This window comes from Ictalurus punctatus, chromosome 5, assembly GCF_001660625.3.
Source record: "Ictalurus punctatus breed USDA103 chromosome 5, Coco_2.0, whole genome shotgun sequence".
Taxonomy (NCBI): domain Eukaryota; kingdom Metazoa; phylum Chordata; class Actinopteri; order Siluriformes; family Ictaluridae; genus Ictalurus; species Ictalurus punctatus.
The window spans coordinates 8,448,085-8,468,606 of NC_030420.2; the positions used below are offsets into that span (position 1 = coordinate 8,448,085).

General features: G+C 37.9%; 1 protein-coding gene across 3 annotated transcripts in view; it reads right to left on the reverse strand.

The window, feature by feature from the left end:
* Positions 1-192: 192 nt before the first annotated feature.
* ift122 (intraflagellar transport 122 homolog (Chlamydomonas)) overlaps positions 193-20,522 on the reverse strand; it is a 48,631-nt gene continuing 28,301 nt past the window's right edge. Inside the window, exons 17-29 of one of the 3 annotated variants that reach the window (XM_017468968.3) lie at positions 17,769-17,930; positions 17,061-17,227; positions 15,785-15,956; positions 13,215-13,317; positions 10,158-10,298; positions 9,920-10,017; positions 7,784-7,884; positions 3,900-4,065; positions 2,900-3,011; positions 2,617-2,745; positions 1,921-1,997; positions 1,039-1,200; positions 193-805 (exon numbers count right to left, since the gene is read on the reverse strand). In XM_017468968.3, coding sequence (XP_017324457.1) covers positions 719-805; positions 1,039-1,200; positions 1,921-1,997; positions 2,617-2,745; positions 2,900-3,011; positions 3,900-4,065; positions 7,784-7,884; positions 9,920-10,017; positions 10,158-10,298; positions 13,215-13,317; positions 15,785-15,956; positions 17,061-17,227; positions 17,769-17,930 — 1,677 coding nt within the window. In that variant the 3' untranslated portion in view covers positions 193-718. Of the gene's footprint in view, positions 806-1,038; positions 1,204-1,920; positions 1,998-2,616; positions 2,746-2,832; positions 3,012-3,899; positions 4,066-7,783; positions 7,885-9,919; positions 10,018-10,157; positions 10,299-13,214; positions 13,318-15,784; positions 15,957-17,060; positions 17,228-17,768; positions 17,931-20,522 lie in introns of those variants that run through there. The other 2 variants (XM_017468967.3, XM_053680162.1) reach the window with 2 other exon arrangements.

Here is a 20,522-nt window from a genome sequence, read left to right on the forward strand (position 1 = left end):
CATTGCAAACAGCTGAAAGTCTGTAAATTTTTACAATAAACCTGATTTTCAAGATGATGGTGATGATTATTATTATCTCTCCCAAATATTAGCAAATAAACAAACAACCACACAGAGTCCATACTAGGCCCACTACAATTGTGAAATTACAAAATTCTGAATTGCTAAAATAAATAACAGTGCTCATATATGTACAGTACATCTTAAAAAACATTTATTGAAAATTCATCAATTATGAAAATATTACAATGACTATATAAAAACAATTCCTTAGTAGAACAATAATATATATGTTATATGGAATGTTCTGTGTAGATTTTTTTCTCATAATAATTCACAAGCAAGTCCATTAATAAAGAAAAGATTGCTATTAAGTTTTAGAGATGCATCCATCATTTTCTTGGAGAAAAAAAAAGAAAAAAAAACCTTGATAAGGTTTGTTAGTGTCATCTTGCACACTCCAGCCATTTCCAAATGCTGTAATCGCCTTTCACCAGCTGAGTATCCTGATCTCTTTAATCCTATCAGAGCTATCGGCTGAGGTGGCGCTTTTCTTATGGCTTGAGGATCAACGCCACGTTAAAGCTGCCATCGCACGCACACACGCGCTTACCGTTACTGATACAAATCTCTAGTGAAGGCTCAGTCATTCAGCTCGGGCTAATCCGTGAACCCTATTAATACACACTTTATAATGCTCTAAGTCCGTTTGGGTGAGCTAGTTGGGCTCATCGATGGGTCTGCGACAGTAAGGACAACAGTTGTGCTGGAGAACCAATAATTCGTAGTCCTCGCTGTGGAACATCTGTGGGACAGACAGAGGAAGTGTGCAATCAAGATGAAGAACAAAGAAGAAAAATGAATAACATAAGAAACAGGATGTGAATTACTTATCGTGTGGCGAAAAATGAAAGAACTCAATTGAGGTAGATCAGATAGTGTGGTCTCGTTTGCTTAATGCTGACTGGCCCCTATGGTATAAATTAAAGAAACACGCAAACACCGTGTGTGTCTTTGTGTGTGTGTGTGTGTGTGTACCTGAAAGCAAGAGGGACACATGGTAATGCTGACATCAGGCAGTAGAGAGCGGTAGTACTGCCAGCGCAAAGGCTTGGGCCAGCGCTTTATTAATACATCTCTTCTCGACATGGAGCTCAACACTGCACGACTGACCACGACTGGAACAAACTCACTGCCCCCCTGCTGTAAGACACACATTAGCAGAATCACCAGTGACCACAGACACACAGTCAGTAGTGAAGCAGGGATGTAACTGAATGGGAATTTGTTATTTGGATTGAGATATATTCCAAATAGATACAAATACAGTTACGAATAGCAGGAACACTATTCAATTTTTTATTGATTTATTTATTTTTAGAAAGCTTGCCAGAAAGGTTCACAGGACAGTTGGTTGAATCTTGAGGTGTGGATTGGGAATGGGAAAGTTGCACGAGTGGGATGCTTGTGGATGTTTGTGGGCAGTCACATATAAAGCTAATTAATATGAACTCAAAGTGCAGTGCAACGCATTTACAGTGCTTATTCAATCATCCTTAGTAACTGACTGGTCAGGGTCATTGAGGTTTAAATTAGGCAAAAAGCTTGTTTATATTTTGGGGAAAGAGAATCTAAAAAATTCAGGCAAGGAAAGGAACGGAGGAAGTAAGGAAGGAACCCGTTCCTGTTTAGTCCACGGCCACTTCAGGATTAAATTCGAATACAGATAGCGGTATGAATATTTGGAGCACTATACTGATACAGATCCTGGCATTGCATTATACCCCTATAGTGAAGAAACCTGGTTCGTATCCATTATTGAGAGGATATGCTAAGTGAAAATTGAATGTAGGTTTTATACATGTTTATCACAATTCTTTCCCACCTCTCTCTCAGCCAAGCTATAAATCTTCCTCTCACCTCAAAACTTAGTTTGGCCATAAAGGGATCTTCTTCAGGATGTTCGACATCATCATCCAGCCTTAGAGTCTGACTATCTGCAACACCCAGTTAAGGAGAGCTACACAAGTACACACACACACACACGTCCTTTGGTTGCCATCTGTTTCATACTTTCAAACGCTTTGACATATTGTCCTGAAACTGCTCTGCTTCACACTCTGGCATATTCTCCCTTGCATTCTTCTTAACAAACTGTTCATTCGTTCTAAAAATTGTACAGTACTTTATCTTTGCTTATCTTTGTCTAATGAAAGACACTAAATTTACTGTAAATAGCATGAAGTAATAAGGCATTGCAATTATAACAAACCTTTTGTCACTACAGTATTTGCGCTTTATTTTAAAGTCTAAATAGTATCTAAGTCTAAATAGTTTTATTCAAAACGTACCTTTCAATAATTTTATTTTTTTAAGAGTAACACTGGATACATCACTTATTATTAATGTATTATTATAATTTAGCTGAATTTAAGTGTCACATTTGATGTCCTTCATTCTGCTTAGGTAAGAGTACATAAGCAGAACTAATCCAGTGGCAGGGATCCTAATTCACTTAGCTATAACCACACTTACACCCTTCTGCATACTACTTATTTAAATGCCCTGTAACCACACAAACACTGTGTGTGTGTGTGAGTGTATGTAAAAGGATACCGCCTCTGTTCATCTCCTGCCAGCGGGTTGTCTTCTTGTCCGCTCGTGGCACTTCCAGGTCAATCAGAGATACTGCTTCCTCATCTGCGATACCGTCCTCTAAATAGAACTCCACCAAAGGAAGGACTTCTAAACACACACACACACGCAATTATATTTAGTGCCTATACAAAGACTCAAATCCTATTTCACAAAGATTAAAATGGATCCAGAGACCTATTTAAATATTAAACACTTCGGGGAAGGCCCTTTGCTGTGATTGACAGGCATGCTGCTCGCTCACCGTAAGAGGAGGCAGAGTAAATAAACGGTTGTCTGCAGTTAACGCAGGCATTGCCCTGGTTGTTTAGCAGCGGGTTGTGGGTGGAACAGCGGTAACACATTGGAATTAAGTCCTGAAAAATAAACACACACCAAAGTTAACATAAACAAGGAACACAATATTACATATTAAACATCATATTAAAATTATTATATATTATGGCAGTACATATACAGTGCAGTGCTTGTTTATATCTCATACTAAATTAGTTTCAGAAATGAAAACAGAATCTAAGATAAAACAAAGGCAACCTGAGTAAACGCAAAATACAGTTTTTAAATGATAATGTTCTTTATTGAAGCAAAAAAGTTATCCAATACCAACTGGGCCTGTGTGAAAATTTATTTGTCCCCTGTAGTTACTAATTCCCCAAATCTATGAAACTAAAGGTGGCACAAGCAGATTTTATGTTTAAGGGGCCAAATAGTTTTTCCAAATGGGTGATACTGTAGGTGTTGGATAACTTTTTTTTTTTTTTTTGCTTAAAAAACAACAAAAAACGACTGTATTATAAACTGTGTGTCTACTCAGGTTGCCTTTGTTTTAAGTTGTATTTCGTTTGAAGATTGAAAACTATTTAGTACGAGATACACACAAAAACCGAATAAAGCAGATACTTTTTTCACAGCACTGTATAAGCAGTATATAATGCTCAACCCTATTTGAGGTTCAGCCCCAGGAAACGTGTGTCTAAGGCTACTTATACATAATGTCACATTTCAGGACCCTTTTTAATTTTATTTTTTATATTTAATAATTTTTTTTATATATATATATATATAAAAATCTAATTTTAAAATAAAGAAAGCCCTAAATGATCAGGTCTGCTTTACCTACATTGACACAATGGTAATTTAAGGAATAGAACATATTTTGGAAGACATGGGATCTTAATTATTATGAAATTCTGTTATAAACTCATAGATAGAGCATCAGATATTAAGAACACACAGATACACACTTCACTGTCCCGGTAGGGTTTGGAACGGACAGTGAGCGAGCTGAGCTCCATGCTCTCCTGGAATTGAGCTGGGATCTTGAGGCCCTGGAGCTTCTCAAAGGCATGCCGTGCCACCTTATAGGCCCCCAGTGCCTTACTCTGCTTAGCCAATGCATACAGAGTATAGCTGAGCTGTCTGTCAAGGATCAAGGCACAAATCACAGAGTTTCACACCCAAACAACAAATCATGCTTCATTCTGAATATCCGAGTCAAGTGGATAAAAGCAGAAATGTCTTCAAGATCATAACCCCTGACTTGACAGACATACGTGGTAATACTAAATAAACTGTAATGGGAGCAGTGGGCATTATCTAAATAATCAATCTCTCACTAGCCTTCATGCATAGCTAGCTATATAGGATTTTCCTTAGTGGTGTAACAAAGTCATATCAAGACTTCTGCAAAGGAGTTGTTGTTGAGACAAAACTACAGTGGTTTGTAAATCTCAACAACAAGTCAGAAATCTCAAAAGCAAAACCAAAAACATATCATGAAAATGGAAAGGGTAGATCCTTTTTGAACATTACATGCTCAATGCCGATCGGCAACAACGTGAATCAGTCTGAGAGACTGCACAAAATAGAGCAATACGAACCTAATGAATGTACTGATGCTTTATGCGTGCTAATTTTAATAAAAGCACTCACATAATGTTACTTTAGGTATGCTGTTCATTTTGCATGGCGTTAATGTTTGTATGTGGACGATGAAAACCCAATTCAATTATAATGGGCGGGGGGGGACTTGAAAAAACAAACATTTGTGGTAGATTGTGTATTTCTCTTCCCCATAATCTTAAAAAAAAATAATCTTAAAAAGACTCTTTTTTTTGCAAACGTGTTTTATTAATTACAAATTAAATGGTAATAAATGGACACCGTTGATTTGATGCAATTTTTTGTAAAAAAATAAAAAAAAAAAATTTTTTAAATTTTTTAATGTAATTTTTTTGTCTTTGTAGGCATTAGAGAAAAATCTATTCAAACTCTGTTGACCCTTTTTTTTTTTTTTTTAATTTTACTACTGTGTTGCAGATTGTTTGTTAGCTAAATTATACAGTTGTGCCCAAAAGTTTGCATACCCCTTGCAGAATCTGCTAAATCTTAATACTGATAACAAAATAAGAGGGATCTTATTTGACCCCTTTCCAACAGCGGCTATATGATGTTGAGATCCATCTTTTCACACTGAGGGTGTCTGAGGGACTCGTACACAATATTACAAAAGGTGCAAACATTTACTGATGCTCAAGAAGGTAACACGATACATTAAGATGTAAACTTTTGAACAGGATGATCGGTGTAAATTGTTAGTATTTTGTCTTCTGGGAGACACGTAACTATCTTATTTAGCGTCTGGAGGGCAGTACTAAATTAAAAAAAAAAAAAAAAAAAGATCTTTAAACAAAATAATAATAATATACACCGATCATCCTGTTCTTGAGCATCAGTGAATGTTCGCACCTTATGTAATAGTTGTGTACGAGTTCCTCAGACGTCCTCAGTGTGAAAAGATGGATCTCAAAATCATACGGCCACTATATGAAAGGGGTCAAATATGCAGAATATGATGGAAAAGCAAAGAATACGCAGGACCTGGAGGATTTTTCTGAAGAACAGTGGACAGTTTAATTGCTCAGGACAAACAAGGGACTCATGAACAACTATCACAAAACATAATATCAGTCAGAGATCATCCAGGTAAGGACAGGTAACAGTATTAAGAATTAACGGTATGTAAACTTTTGAACTGGGTAATTTTTATAAATTCAGCTATCATCTTGTCTTGTGAACTATAAGTAAGCATCTGTTATGTGAAATAGCTTATGCAGGACAGTACTAAATAAAAAACAATGTGGGATTTTTATGAGTCCTCTTATTTTGTTAACAATATTAAGATTTACCAGATTCTACAAGGGATATGCAAACTTGTATATCGTGTTACGCATCGTGTATCGTAGAAATGTCCTCAAGTATTGTGATATGATATTTTTGTCATATCGCTCCCAGCCCTAAAATACTGTATGTTTTTCTACATTTTGTTGTTCACGGATTTATTTTCCTTTCTTTCTTGTACACATATGTTTGTTCGGCTCCGTTCTCATAGACAAAATCTCATTAGCCCACCTACCATGTCTGGGCTAAACCACTAAACCTTGACGTAGAGGGAGACACCAACAGGAGAACTAGCAGAACTGAAAAGACATGTAAGTGTTGAAATTATTTTAAAAAATATATAAAAATAAATTTGTCTTTTGTTTCTATTCTCTCATGTTCGCTTTTCCTTACATTTCAGTTTGCTCCCAATTCCTGTCAAATTCACTGATGCAAACAGATGGTTGGGGTTCTTTTTTAAGAAACAGCCCACCATATTTTCTAAATTGTACACACACTCGCTGGCCACTTTATTAGGAACACATGTACATCTGCTCTTCCATGCAATTATACAACCAGCCAATTATGTGGCAGCAGTGTAAGACAGAAAGCCATGCACATACAAGTGAAAAGTTGCACGTAATATTCACAGCAAACATCAAAACGTGCGGGGTTGGGGGTTATATTAACTGCTGATCTCCTGGGATGTTCGCACACAATAGTCTCTGGAGTTCACACCAAAAACAACAACCATCCAGTAACTGGTAGTACAGCAGGTGGAAAAGCTTTGTTGATGAGAGAGGTTAGAGACTGGCCAGACTGGTTAATACAGCTGACAGGAAGGCTATGGTAACTCAAACAACCACTCTTTATGACGGTGGTGAGCAGAAAAGCATCTCAGTGTGCACCTTGTCGAACATTGAGGCAGATGGGCTACAACAGCAGGAGACCACATCAGTTTCCACTCCTGTCAGCCAAGAACAGAAACCCGAGACTACAGTGGGCACAGGCTTACCCAAACTGGATGTCTGAAGACTGGAAGACCAGGCAACTTTGGTTAGATAATTGCATGAATGAGCAGGTATACAGATGTTCCCATTAAAGTGGCTGGTGATTGTATATTCCTGTTCTAAGTCTAGGACGGTGTGAGAATATTCCTGGTGGAGGAAATCCTACCACCTAGCTGAAAAGTCATAAACCAGAAAAAGTGGACATCTTTTAAAAAATCTTTTAGTAATTAATTTGCTTCTCACCACTCACATATTCAGGGAAGGACCGTGAAGGAAGAACAAGTGTTTTCTTTCATACCTTTTTTTTCTCTGTAACACTTTCTCTCAAATCGTTTCTCTCATTCTCTACATTGTCAAATAGGGAACAGCTGCCATATGTTCATTCACTCAGTGTCGTGAACATCTGGTAACTCACGAGGAAATAGCTGGAAGACTTCAATAAATGAGAGAGAGAGAGAGAGAGAGAGGATGTGCATCTGAGATAAAGACAGATAGAGGAGGGAGGGTGTGTGAATGAGACAGAGACAAAGTGAGATATTGAAGACAGGTCCAAATGGCAATTAAATGAAAGTGACAAAAAAAAAATTGCAGATCTAAATTCATCTTTTGCCTTCACACCGTCATGCTTGCTTGCATTCTCTCCTTAACTCTCTCACTCTTCCTCTGTCACTCTGATCCACAGAGGAGGCAAAAGAGACATTTTCCTGAAGTGTTTCATCACTTCATCTGAATTCTTAAATCTAAAGGTGATGTGAGAAGAGTTCATATGCATTCAGTTCACGACTCAATCAAGTCTCTCTCTCTCTCTTTCAGACACATACAGAAACAACGAGCGCGTATTCTAAATACTTGAATATCCTTGATTCAAGTGAGCACTTATTAAAAGGTCGGTACATGATCAAGCACCATGCAGATGCTCAGGTTAGCTCGATCTGTACGTGTGTTTTCATAAAGGATACACTTTGGAGATGCCCAGAGGAATATCTTTGGTCAAGTTGTGGAAAAGGAATCTCGAGAGGTTGAAGAGAGTCTCTGGCATGTTTGAACTGAAGGGCTCAACCTGAAAGAAAGACACACAAAGTTTCAAGCAATATGAGTCAATCCTTGCTGATAAAACAACACATTTATCGCCAATACCAATCACACGTTTTCCATAGGTACCTATTTATCCTTTTTTTTCCTGTACTGTAATATTTAAACACCTAAATACTGTATCCACATTAAAACTTAACAACTGGAACAGTCCTATCATCTCCATATCTCTGTCCTGCCTTCACCTAGCCTCAGGATCAATGGTCATTTGGTTTAACTGCTTATCTAGGACTACTTTCCCAAAATAATTTAATAACTGAATAAATCCACCAAGAATGACTTGCAAATTAATCTTTATAATTAACATGACCTTCAAGGAAATCCATCATGTTTGTCTTCTCCTGGATCAAATGTAGCTCAAACTACGAGCCTAACTAGTCTCTGCTGTTTAAAATGTTCTCTTAGTAAATATCCATTGTAACGGCAGTAACAGTGTCCCCCTAAGACATCCCACAGCGCTAACTTCTCAACGGAATAATGAAAAAACAGCACCAACCAACAAATTAGCCCCAGCTAATTGTGCGAGTTCATTCATTTATGTGGTGAATTAGAACTGCCAGAAACAAGTAATTCCACCCTGGATTTCTCATTAATATAACACTGACCATTTCTGGAAAATGGTGAGTGAGAAACATATTCCGATACAGAATTAACGTTTTCTACTTTCTGTTATTATTTTCAAACAAAAATACCAGTCGCAATTTTCCGAACGACTACACCACTGCAAAGGCAGAAATGCTGCAGCAAAGGGAAACCATTTCAAATACAAGTCATTTATTTAGGGAATCAGATCATTTTAGAGACATGATGACTGTTGCAGTGTGTGGTGCAGGCAATGACTCAGTCCGAAGTTATAACAAATCTGGATGTCTCTGCAGAGAACATGACAGTTAGGATTTGCCAATCTACAAGAGCAGTAACATACAGTGCCTTGTATATGTATTCAACCCACAACCACCACAACCACCACCACCAACTTTTATAGTTTGCACAATTATTTACAAATAAAGAATAAAATGTTATGAAGTATTCATGAACGGAGCCCACTGGTTACATCTCTGACTAATACATTCCTTACCCAGTCAATGACTTTTGGTGGACGGTGTCCTCCAAACAACTAGGCAGAACTGTGGTTGTGTCATATTCTTTCCACTTTTAATAACATATTTTACAGTGGGGAAAATAAAAAGCCTTTTTATAGACCATCAATTTACTAACCCAGCTGATATTAATTTGCACAGATAGGGGGTATAATTACTTACGGATTTCTGGTGATTAGATTAGATAATGCTCAGATTTCAAAGTCTGGTCAAAATTCCATGTGAATAGCCTCATTGGAAATATATTTTCTGAAAAAAATGTTGACGTGTCCAATACTTATTTCCCCCACTGTAATGGTGCTCTGCGGGATGTTCAAAGTTCAATAACCAAACCATGATTGATTTTCCCAAACTTTATCCTGGATCCTTTTTAATATTACAGGTTATTTCCTGTAGCTTCATGACATAAAAGTTCCAGGTTGTGACACTATGGAACGTACAAAAGGTCAAGAGGGTGAATACTTATGAAAGGCAGTGTAGAAACTATTTTAAAAGGTTTTCCAAATTATATAGATAATTCCTGGTCATGTACAGCATTTAACACACACACACACACACAAAAAAAAAAACAAGTTATGTTGTATATAAGAATAAATCAAATAAATTAGCTTATGTAAATCAAACTAAAGCTAAGATGAAGGGATAAAGAAACAGAAAGAAATGTGTTTTAAGTCATGATGGCCTTGAGGGAATCTTGGAATGCAAGCAGCAGTTTGCACTAAACGTGGCCTCATTATGGCCAGGCAGGAACACTTTAACAACCCATTCGTAGAGGTAAAAATCACAGAGGTGGTTTTCACTGTTTTAGAAGATCCACCTGCAACAATTAAACTATGTCTTACAGCTAATTAAAAACAACAACAACAACAACAACAGTAAAGTGGTTTGGATAAGGAGAATCACCATGTAGCGATGAATGGAGTGGTAGACATGGTACAGCTCAGCCAAATGCTGAAAACTGTGGAACTTCTTCAACATCTCCTCCCTCTTCTCCTCATTATCTATGGAAATAAATAACATGAAAGCAAACACACATACATAAAGCATTTTGAGAGAACTGCAATACTTAGAAAGGAAACATACTGAACTACAAATACCACTGGTGAATGATGTCTAGTTAATTTCATTTACACACAAACACCTCGTGCTATATCCAGACACTGCATGGAGAGCATCCAGAAGTAGTATGATGCGTCGTTGAATCGGCTCTCCACAACAGCATTGTGGGTAAGCTGCTCCAAAACCTTTACAGCCTCCGCTTGCCGGCCAGCCTTGTGGAAAGCTGATAAACAAAGAAAGGAAAAACAAGAAGTGAAATCACAGGACATTAACAAACAGTAGAGTAAAGTAAGGTAAAGAAAAGCTGAAGATATATATTTTTATTTTTATGAAAGATTATAGTGTCATGATGCTCTTGCAGGTCATCCATTACGAGCACTTTTTTCTGCGTTCCCTTAACTAGCTTCCTGTAGCTCTCCACAACAAGCAGCCAAAAACAAACCGCTACCTAGCTGATCACACTTCTCACACCCTGCTCTGCATCATATTCCCAATCAGCCATACGCACGGCTTGACTCGCCCCTCCATCCTCCAAGACACAAGGAAGACGGGCATCACGGTTCTTATCTGCAGGCACTCAGGTGGCAAAATGAACGTCTTGGCAGCTGAGAATCTGCCTATCTTCAGCTGAACACTGGAGAACTGCCTCTTCAATAAACACTTTACTCAAGCACTAAATGATTATCTTGGTAATCATTATTCCATTAATTTGTTTATTTTAATGTATGATATTATACTATCCATGTAAACTGTACTAAATACTGTACATTTTTGGTTACTGGGTGGGGAGTATATATATTATATTTATATATTATATATTACCAATATAAATTATATTGAATATTTTCATAATGCCTCCTCCTAAACTGGATTATCGTAGGTATTCTCAGACTTACAGTCGGGTCCAAAGTCTGAGAGGCACTAGTGAAAATGTTTTAAGTACAATTTTTTTCCCCCATCACAAATTACATTATCAGCAATAACTTGAGTGAAAAGTAGACGCTTCGAAATATTTTGCAGTCTTTGGTATGTCCCCGTGTTAGATCCATGTTTCATGTTAGAGCATCATCTGATCAAATGGTTCAATAGAATATACTCAAGAACAATCTGACCTTTTGTAAGAAAAAGAAAAAAAAAAAGAAAAAAAAAAAAAAAAGGAGTTATCATGATCAATATGACATAAGAACACCAATAAGATTTCCTTTCTTTGTTTGACATGTTTCAGCTTTCTGTTTATTTTTCTAGTTAGGGCGAACGCTTTTCTGTTGCGCCACGATTTCGATATTTGATGATAAGACTGCACCTGCTACGATACAATAAGATGCGATTTTGATGCCTAAGGCAACAATTCAATATTTGACGGTGTTTCACTGGGTGAAAGTTACACAATGACGTAAAGGATTCAAGGGGTTCACCAAGTAAAACAAAACAGGCTAAAGTTAAAATTTTAATCTATATTCATTATATCTAATGACACCAGAAGCCCTTCGATACAAATAAGATTCGTGCAATGCCTGGCAAATATCCTTCATGCAGAGAAGATTATGAAAACATGGTGATCCAAGTGGTTTATGTTAACTTCTAATCTACTTCAGTTTAGTCTGAGTACTTGTGTCTCTTCATCTTTAATCAAAACTGCTGGAGAACCAGACAAAACAAATTCAAAGCTCATTATGTAATCCGGAGGAGGGAAAAAATCAATACAAAACAACTTGAAAGGGCAACTCGAGGGACTAAACAAAATAAGTGTCAGTTATATATGAAAATGCTACGCAAAAACTTTCTTTCTTTATTCGCCAATCAGTGTCAAAAAGCCAAGCTGCCATTAAATTAAATGAAATTAAATTAAAATGTGAATTCCTCAAAAAGTAGCACTGGTGCCAGTTCAGGAGTATGTTTTACTATTCTATATGTTATATACATTTTTTTATTTATTTCATTTTGACATCAATATTCCAGATTGAGGACGAAATCCACTTTTCTATAACGATACATCATGTCTCGTGTCATTCTTCATACCAATATGTGGCTACTTATTTAAATCCGGCCTGAGCTGACAGTCAAGCTGTTTAGCTTCAGACGTCAGCTTTAATTTGACAAACTGTCTACAATTGACTTAGAAGCCACTTAAAAACTCAAATCACACGATCGTTAATTTCAGAACCTCAAGCCGAGAAGCTGTCCGGTTCAGTTCTGCCATCAATCTTTGGACATAATACCCTTCATTAATCAGTCTAAACAGGGATTTAGTCATTTGCACTGCTAAATCATCTGGCATTACATTCATATTTGACCAGAATCTTTCCCAGAGTTTGGTTATGTAAGGAATAAATTCCGCTCTTCTCTTCCAGCTGCAAGGTGTTACATACAGGGAACCGGGCCAGACCTCTCTACCTCACCCACACGCCAGAAGTAATTTGTACTTAATGCACACAAGTCGTACGAACCTCTGCTCTTAAAGTCTAATCTCTGCTGCAACTCAGTGCACAGAGAAAATGAGAGGCTATTAGTGGATGTCAAACAGAGTCGCACTTAGAAACCTGAGCAGGATTGAACACAGGGTTCCCTCCTTGCATAATCTCAGCCTAATGAAACACAGCTTTACAGCAATGCAACCCCTGCCACGACCTCATGTAGGAAGACTTTTTTAAGGGTCGGGACTCCATTAGCTGCATTCTGGGTCGAAGTGCCATTTATCACAAGAGATTAGACGTGGCTGGAGTGCGGCTCAGCTCCAACGGTTTAGAGGAGAGTCTATGATAAACACAGACGGTGGTCCGGAGTAGCTGAGGAATGAGGAGATGAATTCTTGGGTTAATGAAACGAAGTGTGTGTGTGTGTGGTGTGGAGTCTGAAGACATCTCTGCCTGGTCGGGCTTGTATAGCGTCTCCCGCTGCCAATTATAATCAGCCGAAGCACAATGGTGGATTATGACCAGAAAGATAATCAGTGCTGCATAGAACAATCTACATTTCTTTCTCCAACAATATAGGGGCGAGGCCATCGCTCCCACACACTGTCTATTTTTTTCCTGTATGTAATGTGGACATGTAATTATAATCCATAGCACTTGCTGAATAGGCTGCAACTATGTGAAAAACTGCTGTCTGCAAGAAAAAGTGGAAACGATTGACTCACCTTTCTGGGCCTCTTCGAAGCGGTCGTTCTCAGCAAGCCACTGTGCATACGGAACATACACATCATCCTTGTACTGAGGATGCTTCTCGACCAGAGTGAAAGCCTGTGGTAAAATGGTAAAAACATGTAAAAACACGAGTTAATCACTTTACTACTTTTTAGTACCACCCTCAAAATGGCCTTTAAGCTTGTTTAAAATTAGCAACATAGTTTGAGTACATATCATCAGATTGACTGTTCTGGTGTCACAAAATAGGTTACATGCAAATTACTAGATAGTTATGCGATGCCCATAATCTTTAGCCACAGAAACTATGCAGTAAGCTTGTTAATTTATTCAATAAATAACTTTCTGAGAATACCGACAACGAAAAATGAGATTTAGATACTGAAAACAGGCTGGTTTACTAGCAGTTAACTATATGGTTAGCTATTAGGGATAGCAGGAGAACTTAGGGGGCGGTTTCAATTTGCATATTGTGCATACTCATAGATCCTGGCATTTTTAATGAGGATAAATGTGTACTGTTGTTCCTAAATCATTAAGGTATCTTGAAGTGAGTTTCATTCCTACTTCGCCATAGCAAACTGCCAACAATTAGAATTTTTATATTAATTAAAGACGAGTAGCACATTGTATTTTTTGTTAATTTATAGTTACAGCCATGTGTAAAAACAAGTACACCCAATGGAAATTGTTGGCTTTTTTGACATATTTGGACTGGCAAGTATTTGATCCGCTTTGAAACAGCGTCTACTAATAAAGTTGATACACTCTATCTATTGACACATAAAATTGACATTTTGTAGTAATTTTCACAATTTAAATGAACAAAAAACAGATCAGTCACATGGAAAAAGTAAGTATACCCCTACATTTATCACACCTTCAAATCCATAAAATTAGAATCAGGTGTTCAAGATTGTGTGTTCAAGATTCCAGGTGCCAGTGATTAGAACCTGCTTAGGGACTGCAAGTGGAAACGGTCTTATTTATATCCCTCTCATATCTATTGTCTGGTGTTCACTTTGTTACTGAGGTGTGTGGTGTCATCGTGCCAAGATCTAAAAAAGTTGTGGATGCCTATGAGTCTGGCAAGGGATTTAAAAAGACCTCCAAATTATTTGAAATACATCATTCCACTGTAAGGAAAATAATCTACAAATGGCACAGATTTCAAATGACTGCCAATTTGTCCAGGACTGGCCATCCTAGCAATTTCAGCCAAAGAGCAGACCATTTGATGCAAAAAGAAGTCTCCAAGACCCCGAAAATTTAATCACAGGATCTGTTAGTAAGTCTTTCAACTGTTGGTGTCAAAGTGCATGCTTCTACAATCAGAAAGAGATTGCACAAATTTGACCTGCATGGGAGGCGTACCACGAAAAATGCCTTTGCAAGACTATAGTTTGCCGATGAGCATATAGGCAAAGACCAGGCCTTTTGGAATAATGTGCTCTGGACAGACGAATCAAAGACAGAGTTGTTTGGCCACTGTAACAGCAGACATGTTTGGCACAGACCAAAGACAGATTTACAGGAGACGCACCTCATACCAACTGTGAAGCACGGTGGTGGAAATATTATGGTTTGGGGTTGCTTCGCTGCCTCAGGGACTAGACAGCTTGCATTCACTGATTCAACTACGAATTCTGCATCAAAGAGTGCTTGAAGATAATCTAAAGCCATCTGTCCAAAAGTTGAAGTTGAACCAAAAGTGGACTTTTCAACAGGATAATGATCCTAAGCACACTAACAAATCCACAGAGGAATGGCTCAAAAAGAAGAAATGGAGGATTATGGAATGGCCTAATGAAAGCCTGGATTTGAATCCCATTGAAATGTTGTGGGGGGATTTGAAACGGGCAGTACTTGCAAGAAAACGCTCACACACGCTCTTGCAACTGAAAGAACATGGAAGAGTGGTCAAAAATTTCTGCTAAGGGGGGCAATACTAGCTTCTGAGGCCAAGGGTGTACTTACTTTTTATTGATAGTTCTCTTGAATAAATGATTGAAAAAAGTAAATTTTCCTTGTAGGTTTGTTCAAGTATATCAACTCCACTAATAGGCACTGTTTCAAAGATGATCAAATGTTTGCTTGCCCAAATGTCATAAAAATCTGCTGATGTGAACCATCTGCCATAGAAGTGCGTAGGTTGTTACTGCAGAACCGATAACTTTTTTAACAGTTTCTAAACAATTAGATTCAAGAATGCTATAAGTAACCATATAAGGCAATTTATTATTCTTAATAGATTGTTTTAATAGTTTATAATGACATGTTCTGAAAGATTCTTTGAAAGATTCACAACACTGGTATGGTCTGAATCATCAGAGCACAATAGTTGAGAACTTTCTGTTTTTGGACATCTTTGGACACGTGTGTAAAAGCAGAGTGGTTAATTAGTAGGTAAGTTAGTTAATTATCAGTTCGGTAGCTTGTAATTAGCAGCACGTAATTGTACCACAGCAACACTAGAAATTCAAACTACATGTTATAAAACACATTTGGCAACTGACAAAGAGAAATTTATTGGACCGGCTGTCACCCGACCGCCCACACAAACCTCATCCCAGTGCCTGGCCTCTACATGTAGCTGCACCAAGGCTTTCAGGTCGCCCATTTTGGAGTAGGTCTCAGCCGCGTAACCATGGTGATTCAACTTCTGGAAGAATTCAGCGCACCTGGCCAATGGCTCGCGCTCTGCTTTATCGAGCTTCCGTGCCAAATCTATCAACCTGCAAAAAGACAGGGAGAGAAAAGGAGAGCCCGGGTGAGAGAGAGAGTTGTTTGATTCAAGATGAACTTTACTTATCTGATATAAAGATAGCAATAATATAATAGGAGTTGCTCAAACAATGGAGGTTCATTTTCCACATTATGTGCGGGCAACGATCCATGAAATTAGCTCCATTTTATTGTTTTCCTCTTTTCTTGCCAGTGGTTTAATTATATGTTGTCCTGCACATTGTTATTATCTGTTTGATGTGAGGCTATAGTCTTTAATATTCCGGCACTGCTTTCAAAAGAGGAACGTGTGAAAACAGGACAAAAGAAAACTAACTCAAAGGGAGAAAGAGAACGCGAAGATGAGAGCAAGTACATGGTATAAGTAGAAGGGAAATAGAAGGAGGATTAACATGTTGCCTAAATGATGAGCTAGAGTGTTTATTTGGCGATGCTAAGTTAGTGCTTGGGAAAATGTGATGTATGTTCAAGAGGGAGTGCCAGGTAAGATTTCCAATTTCAGATACTGATACAGGAAGCATGAAAGACTGCAATGACTCTCTTTCTACTCAAATTCAAGTTTGTGAGAGACTTCTAATGGTGGGGTCAGTATGGTTTATGTCAGAACACTTTTTTTGGAATATTTTCAGAGATTCTTCTCATATTGTGGCATATTGTGTATTGAATTCATATCCTGAAATCACAGAAATCACAGAAATCAGTGGCTGGCAGCCAAGGGAGCAAATTTGCCTGTGTTTTCTGGGCAGGAGGGAATGCATTGCTCTTTCTCGCTCTTATAGGGTCAACCACAGTGACACTAGCCAATCATGTGAGCTCAATAAATGAGGAAAAGGGCAGATAGTGTATTACGCTTGAAAAAAAAAAATGGAGTTGGCTGGCTTCACATGTCTCAAAGGAAGCAAGTCTTAATCCTCGTATGATTAGGGAGAGCTGGCTGCTGGGTGTGGATGGGAAATGACAGGTGACCAAATTTAGAGAGAAAAATGAGACGAATTTTTGTGTTTGTTTTCATTTCAGGCTTCAGTTAACCAGTACGTGTATGTATGTGTTTAACCAAGAATTCTATGTTTAAGTGTGACTGAGTTTCGTCTCACATGTCCACCCAACCGTGCTCTCCAATGATCTCGATGGCCTTCATGTTCTCTCCTGCGCTTAGATACATGTCGGCAGCAGCACGCGGCTCTTTACTGTTCTTAGCCCAGTCCGCCTGCTTCTTCATCAGCAGCTTCGTGTCTTTAGGGTCTGCCGAAGCCAGGAAGTTCTGGAACGCACACGCAAACAGAAATTCTTTAATTTTCACTGTGCAAAAACAAACCAAACGAAACCACGTTTCCAAGTTCAACAGACCCAAGTACGAAAGAACAAGGAAAAAACAAATCTTTTCGTCTTCTCACGCTCTTCTCTCGCTCTGTCACATAAACATGCACATAAACGCACTCTAAAGTCGGGGCACGCAGCGTGACTGCAAGAAACGTCTGAAAGTAACCTAAAGTACTTGAAGTAGTCTTAATTATTCGTCGCATGCATCTAGAGCCACAAGGGTCTAGTAAAGTGGAGGAGCTGAGAAAAAGAGAGCAGTGCCACAATTAGGACAGGTCTGTCTTCCTTCACAGAAAATAGGTCCGAAGGGCAGGGGCCCCACACAAATACACAGATGTCAGAACATGAAAACGAACACACACAAGAACTGCAATTTACACACGGGTTTCAGCATACACACTCCCACAAAAATGCACACGCATACACACTCCTGCTATTTAGCGAACACGTGATTAAATATGAATGTAAACACACACACACACCTTGGCATACTCAAACATGCGCAGGTCTGTATACATGGCGAGCGCTCTGTTGTCATGGCCACTTCTCTTATAGAGTTTAGCGGCCTCGTGGAATTTGCCCTGGTACGCGTAGACGTCCGCTTGAAAGAGATCGCTGTTGTTCTCACCTCTCTTCTTCCTCTCCTGTGCAAAATACGCACAAACACAATTCGATTAGCACACGCATGGAAAAGTAGCACAGCAAAATGTAAATCCAGTACGTGTTTGCGCAAATGATGAATCACACACGCGCGGATAGAAAAAGCCCTCTCGTGGGTCGACGATAAACAGAGCAAAAATAGAAGGAGCAACCGGCTCATGAAAAAAAAAAAAAGTTCGTCTTCACCCTTGTTGTTTGGATTTAGGCCTATTTCTATTCTTATTCGCTCATAAGGTAAAATTGCGGCTGAAAGAGAAATACAAATATCAAAAGTCAACAAGGATCTTTTTTTTTTTTTATATAAAAACAGACACTTGTGGTTGAAAAGAATTCAGAATCAAAAAAATAAATAAATAAACTGTGTACATCCTTGTTTTAGTTATACATTTTAATAGACCAAGCAGTTCACATACACATCATTAATATATATTTCTTAAAAGCTTATCTTTAATAGGCCTGTGACGATAACTACTTTCGTTGGACGATATCTTGTCCCAGAAATAATTGCGATAAACGATATTATTGTCATTAAGACCATTTGATGCCACCGATACAATGATAATGCATGATAATAATAATAACGCAGATACACCCTTTCAAAGAGCAATGAACTTTTTAATTCTTAAGAATATTCAGACATTGGAATGTCAAAAATAAATTTTGTCTTCTGAAGAAAATATCTTTTAAATATTTCATCATGTCATATTTATTCATTTTAGGGGTCAAGCCCCAACATTATTGACAATGACTGGAGTATTTGAAACTCTAATTCTTTCTAGATTTTTCTTTGTAAAAATTATCGCTTGCGTCAATTTTTCAGCAGTATGTTTGCATTAAAATCGGTGCTAGTGCTTTCTACACAAATTCGACGAACATTCGAAGTTTAATTTGACAGCCCTGGAGCGGACGAGAGGACAGAAGCAGACCGAACGGCTAAAACGCTGGTCACATTCAGTCTTATGTAAACGAATGTGCAGGTAAACACAATAGGATATGTCGAGGTCAGCAGAAATGATCGAAGTCATGTCCATATATCGTACGATAAGTCCATAACGTAATTTTTGTGACTGGCCTAACCTCTAAAACTACATCATCAGTTTGCAGCAGCAACTTATGTCCAAACTTTTCCAGACACCCTTATCTTCACACATCTCTTTCATTTATACATACACATACATTTAGAATTCAATAAGGACGACCCAACGTGTCTGCAAACACACGTTGACAAAAATGCACACATCATCTAATCTCCTACTAAAAAAAAGTAGTAGATTATGCAAACCTTTTAAGACAACCTTCTGTTGTATGATCCACTGAAATTCAATAATATGTTCTTTCTTTATAGCATTCCTGACATCAAACGCATTTCTGGTAAACAAAGGCCAGCCCTTTCAAACTGTTACCTGGAGGCTAGCAAAAAAAAAAACCCCACACAAATGCATTCAGATTTGAAAGGTTGCCTTCTTGTTCACACAAGGCTGCATCTGTTTCTTCTAAAACTCAAAAGCTTTTTGAGTAATCCAAAGGAAGTTGATTGAGTATGGAACAAAACATGACAGGGCGCGCTCTTAGGAAAATACTCAGTGACCGGGTGGCGTGACGTGTGCTCATGCGAGTTACTGTAACCTATCACTACACATCTGGAATTCTCTCTTATTTCTTAATGAATGACAAACTGTATGTTTTAAATCAGTTTACAGTTATATTAATTGTTGTATAATGTGAAACGCAGTTCCTGTTATGGCTTTATCACTTCGGCAGCTCTCACCAGCTTCTCCTCTCTCCTTCCCTCCATCCTGTAAACTGTCCCATGTCAAGAAAAACCTTTACATTAAAGCTTTACTTCCGGAGTGTTAAAAAGTGCTGGGACTGGAGACTTCTTTTCACGAATGCTAAATAAACGTCTCCTCACAGAAAGCTTCACCATATCACCAATTACACATTTTGTATTTGTTTACGTGGTGCGTTCGCCTTACGGTTTCATGCAACTAATTATATAGAGAGGATAATGTATTAGAACGAGTACATTCATATGGGAGAGTCCAGAAATCGATGTTAATGATTTTTATAAGTTTCGGATCGACCGACTGTCAAAATTAGGAGTTAATTAGGAGTACTGTATGTAAAGTTTTGACTGACTGAAAATCTGATAGTCAATAAAAGCTGATATAAGTTTGTCTCTTAGATATTATTTGCGAATGGTCTCTTATAGAACTAAAGTATATAACCTAATTGTGAAAAACTGAGTTTGAATGTCTTTCGCCTAGGTGTATGTACAGTTGTGCTCATAAATGTGTATACCCCTTGCAGTATCTGCAAAATGTTAATATAATTGAAATGAAAAAAATTTAAGGGTTCATTAAAATTGCATTTTTAAATTTTTTTTTAAATTTAGTACTGCCCTAAATAAGCTATTTCACATAACAGATATTTACATCTAGTCCACAAGACACAATAATAACTGAATTTACACAATCGAACCAGTTCAAAAGTTTACATACGCTTGATTCTTTATACTGTGTGTCGTAACCTGGATGATCAATGACTGTTTTGATGTTTTGTGTTCTTCATGAGTC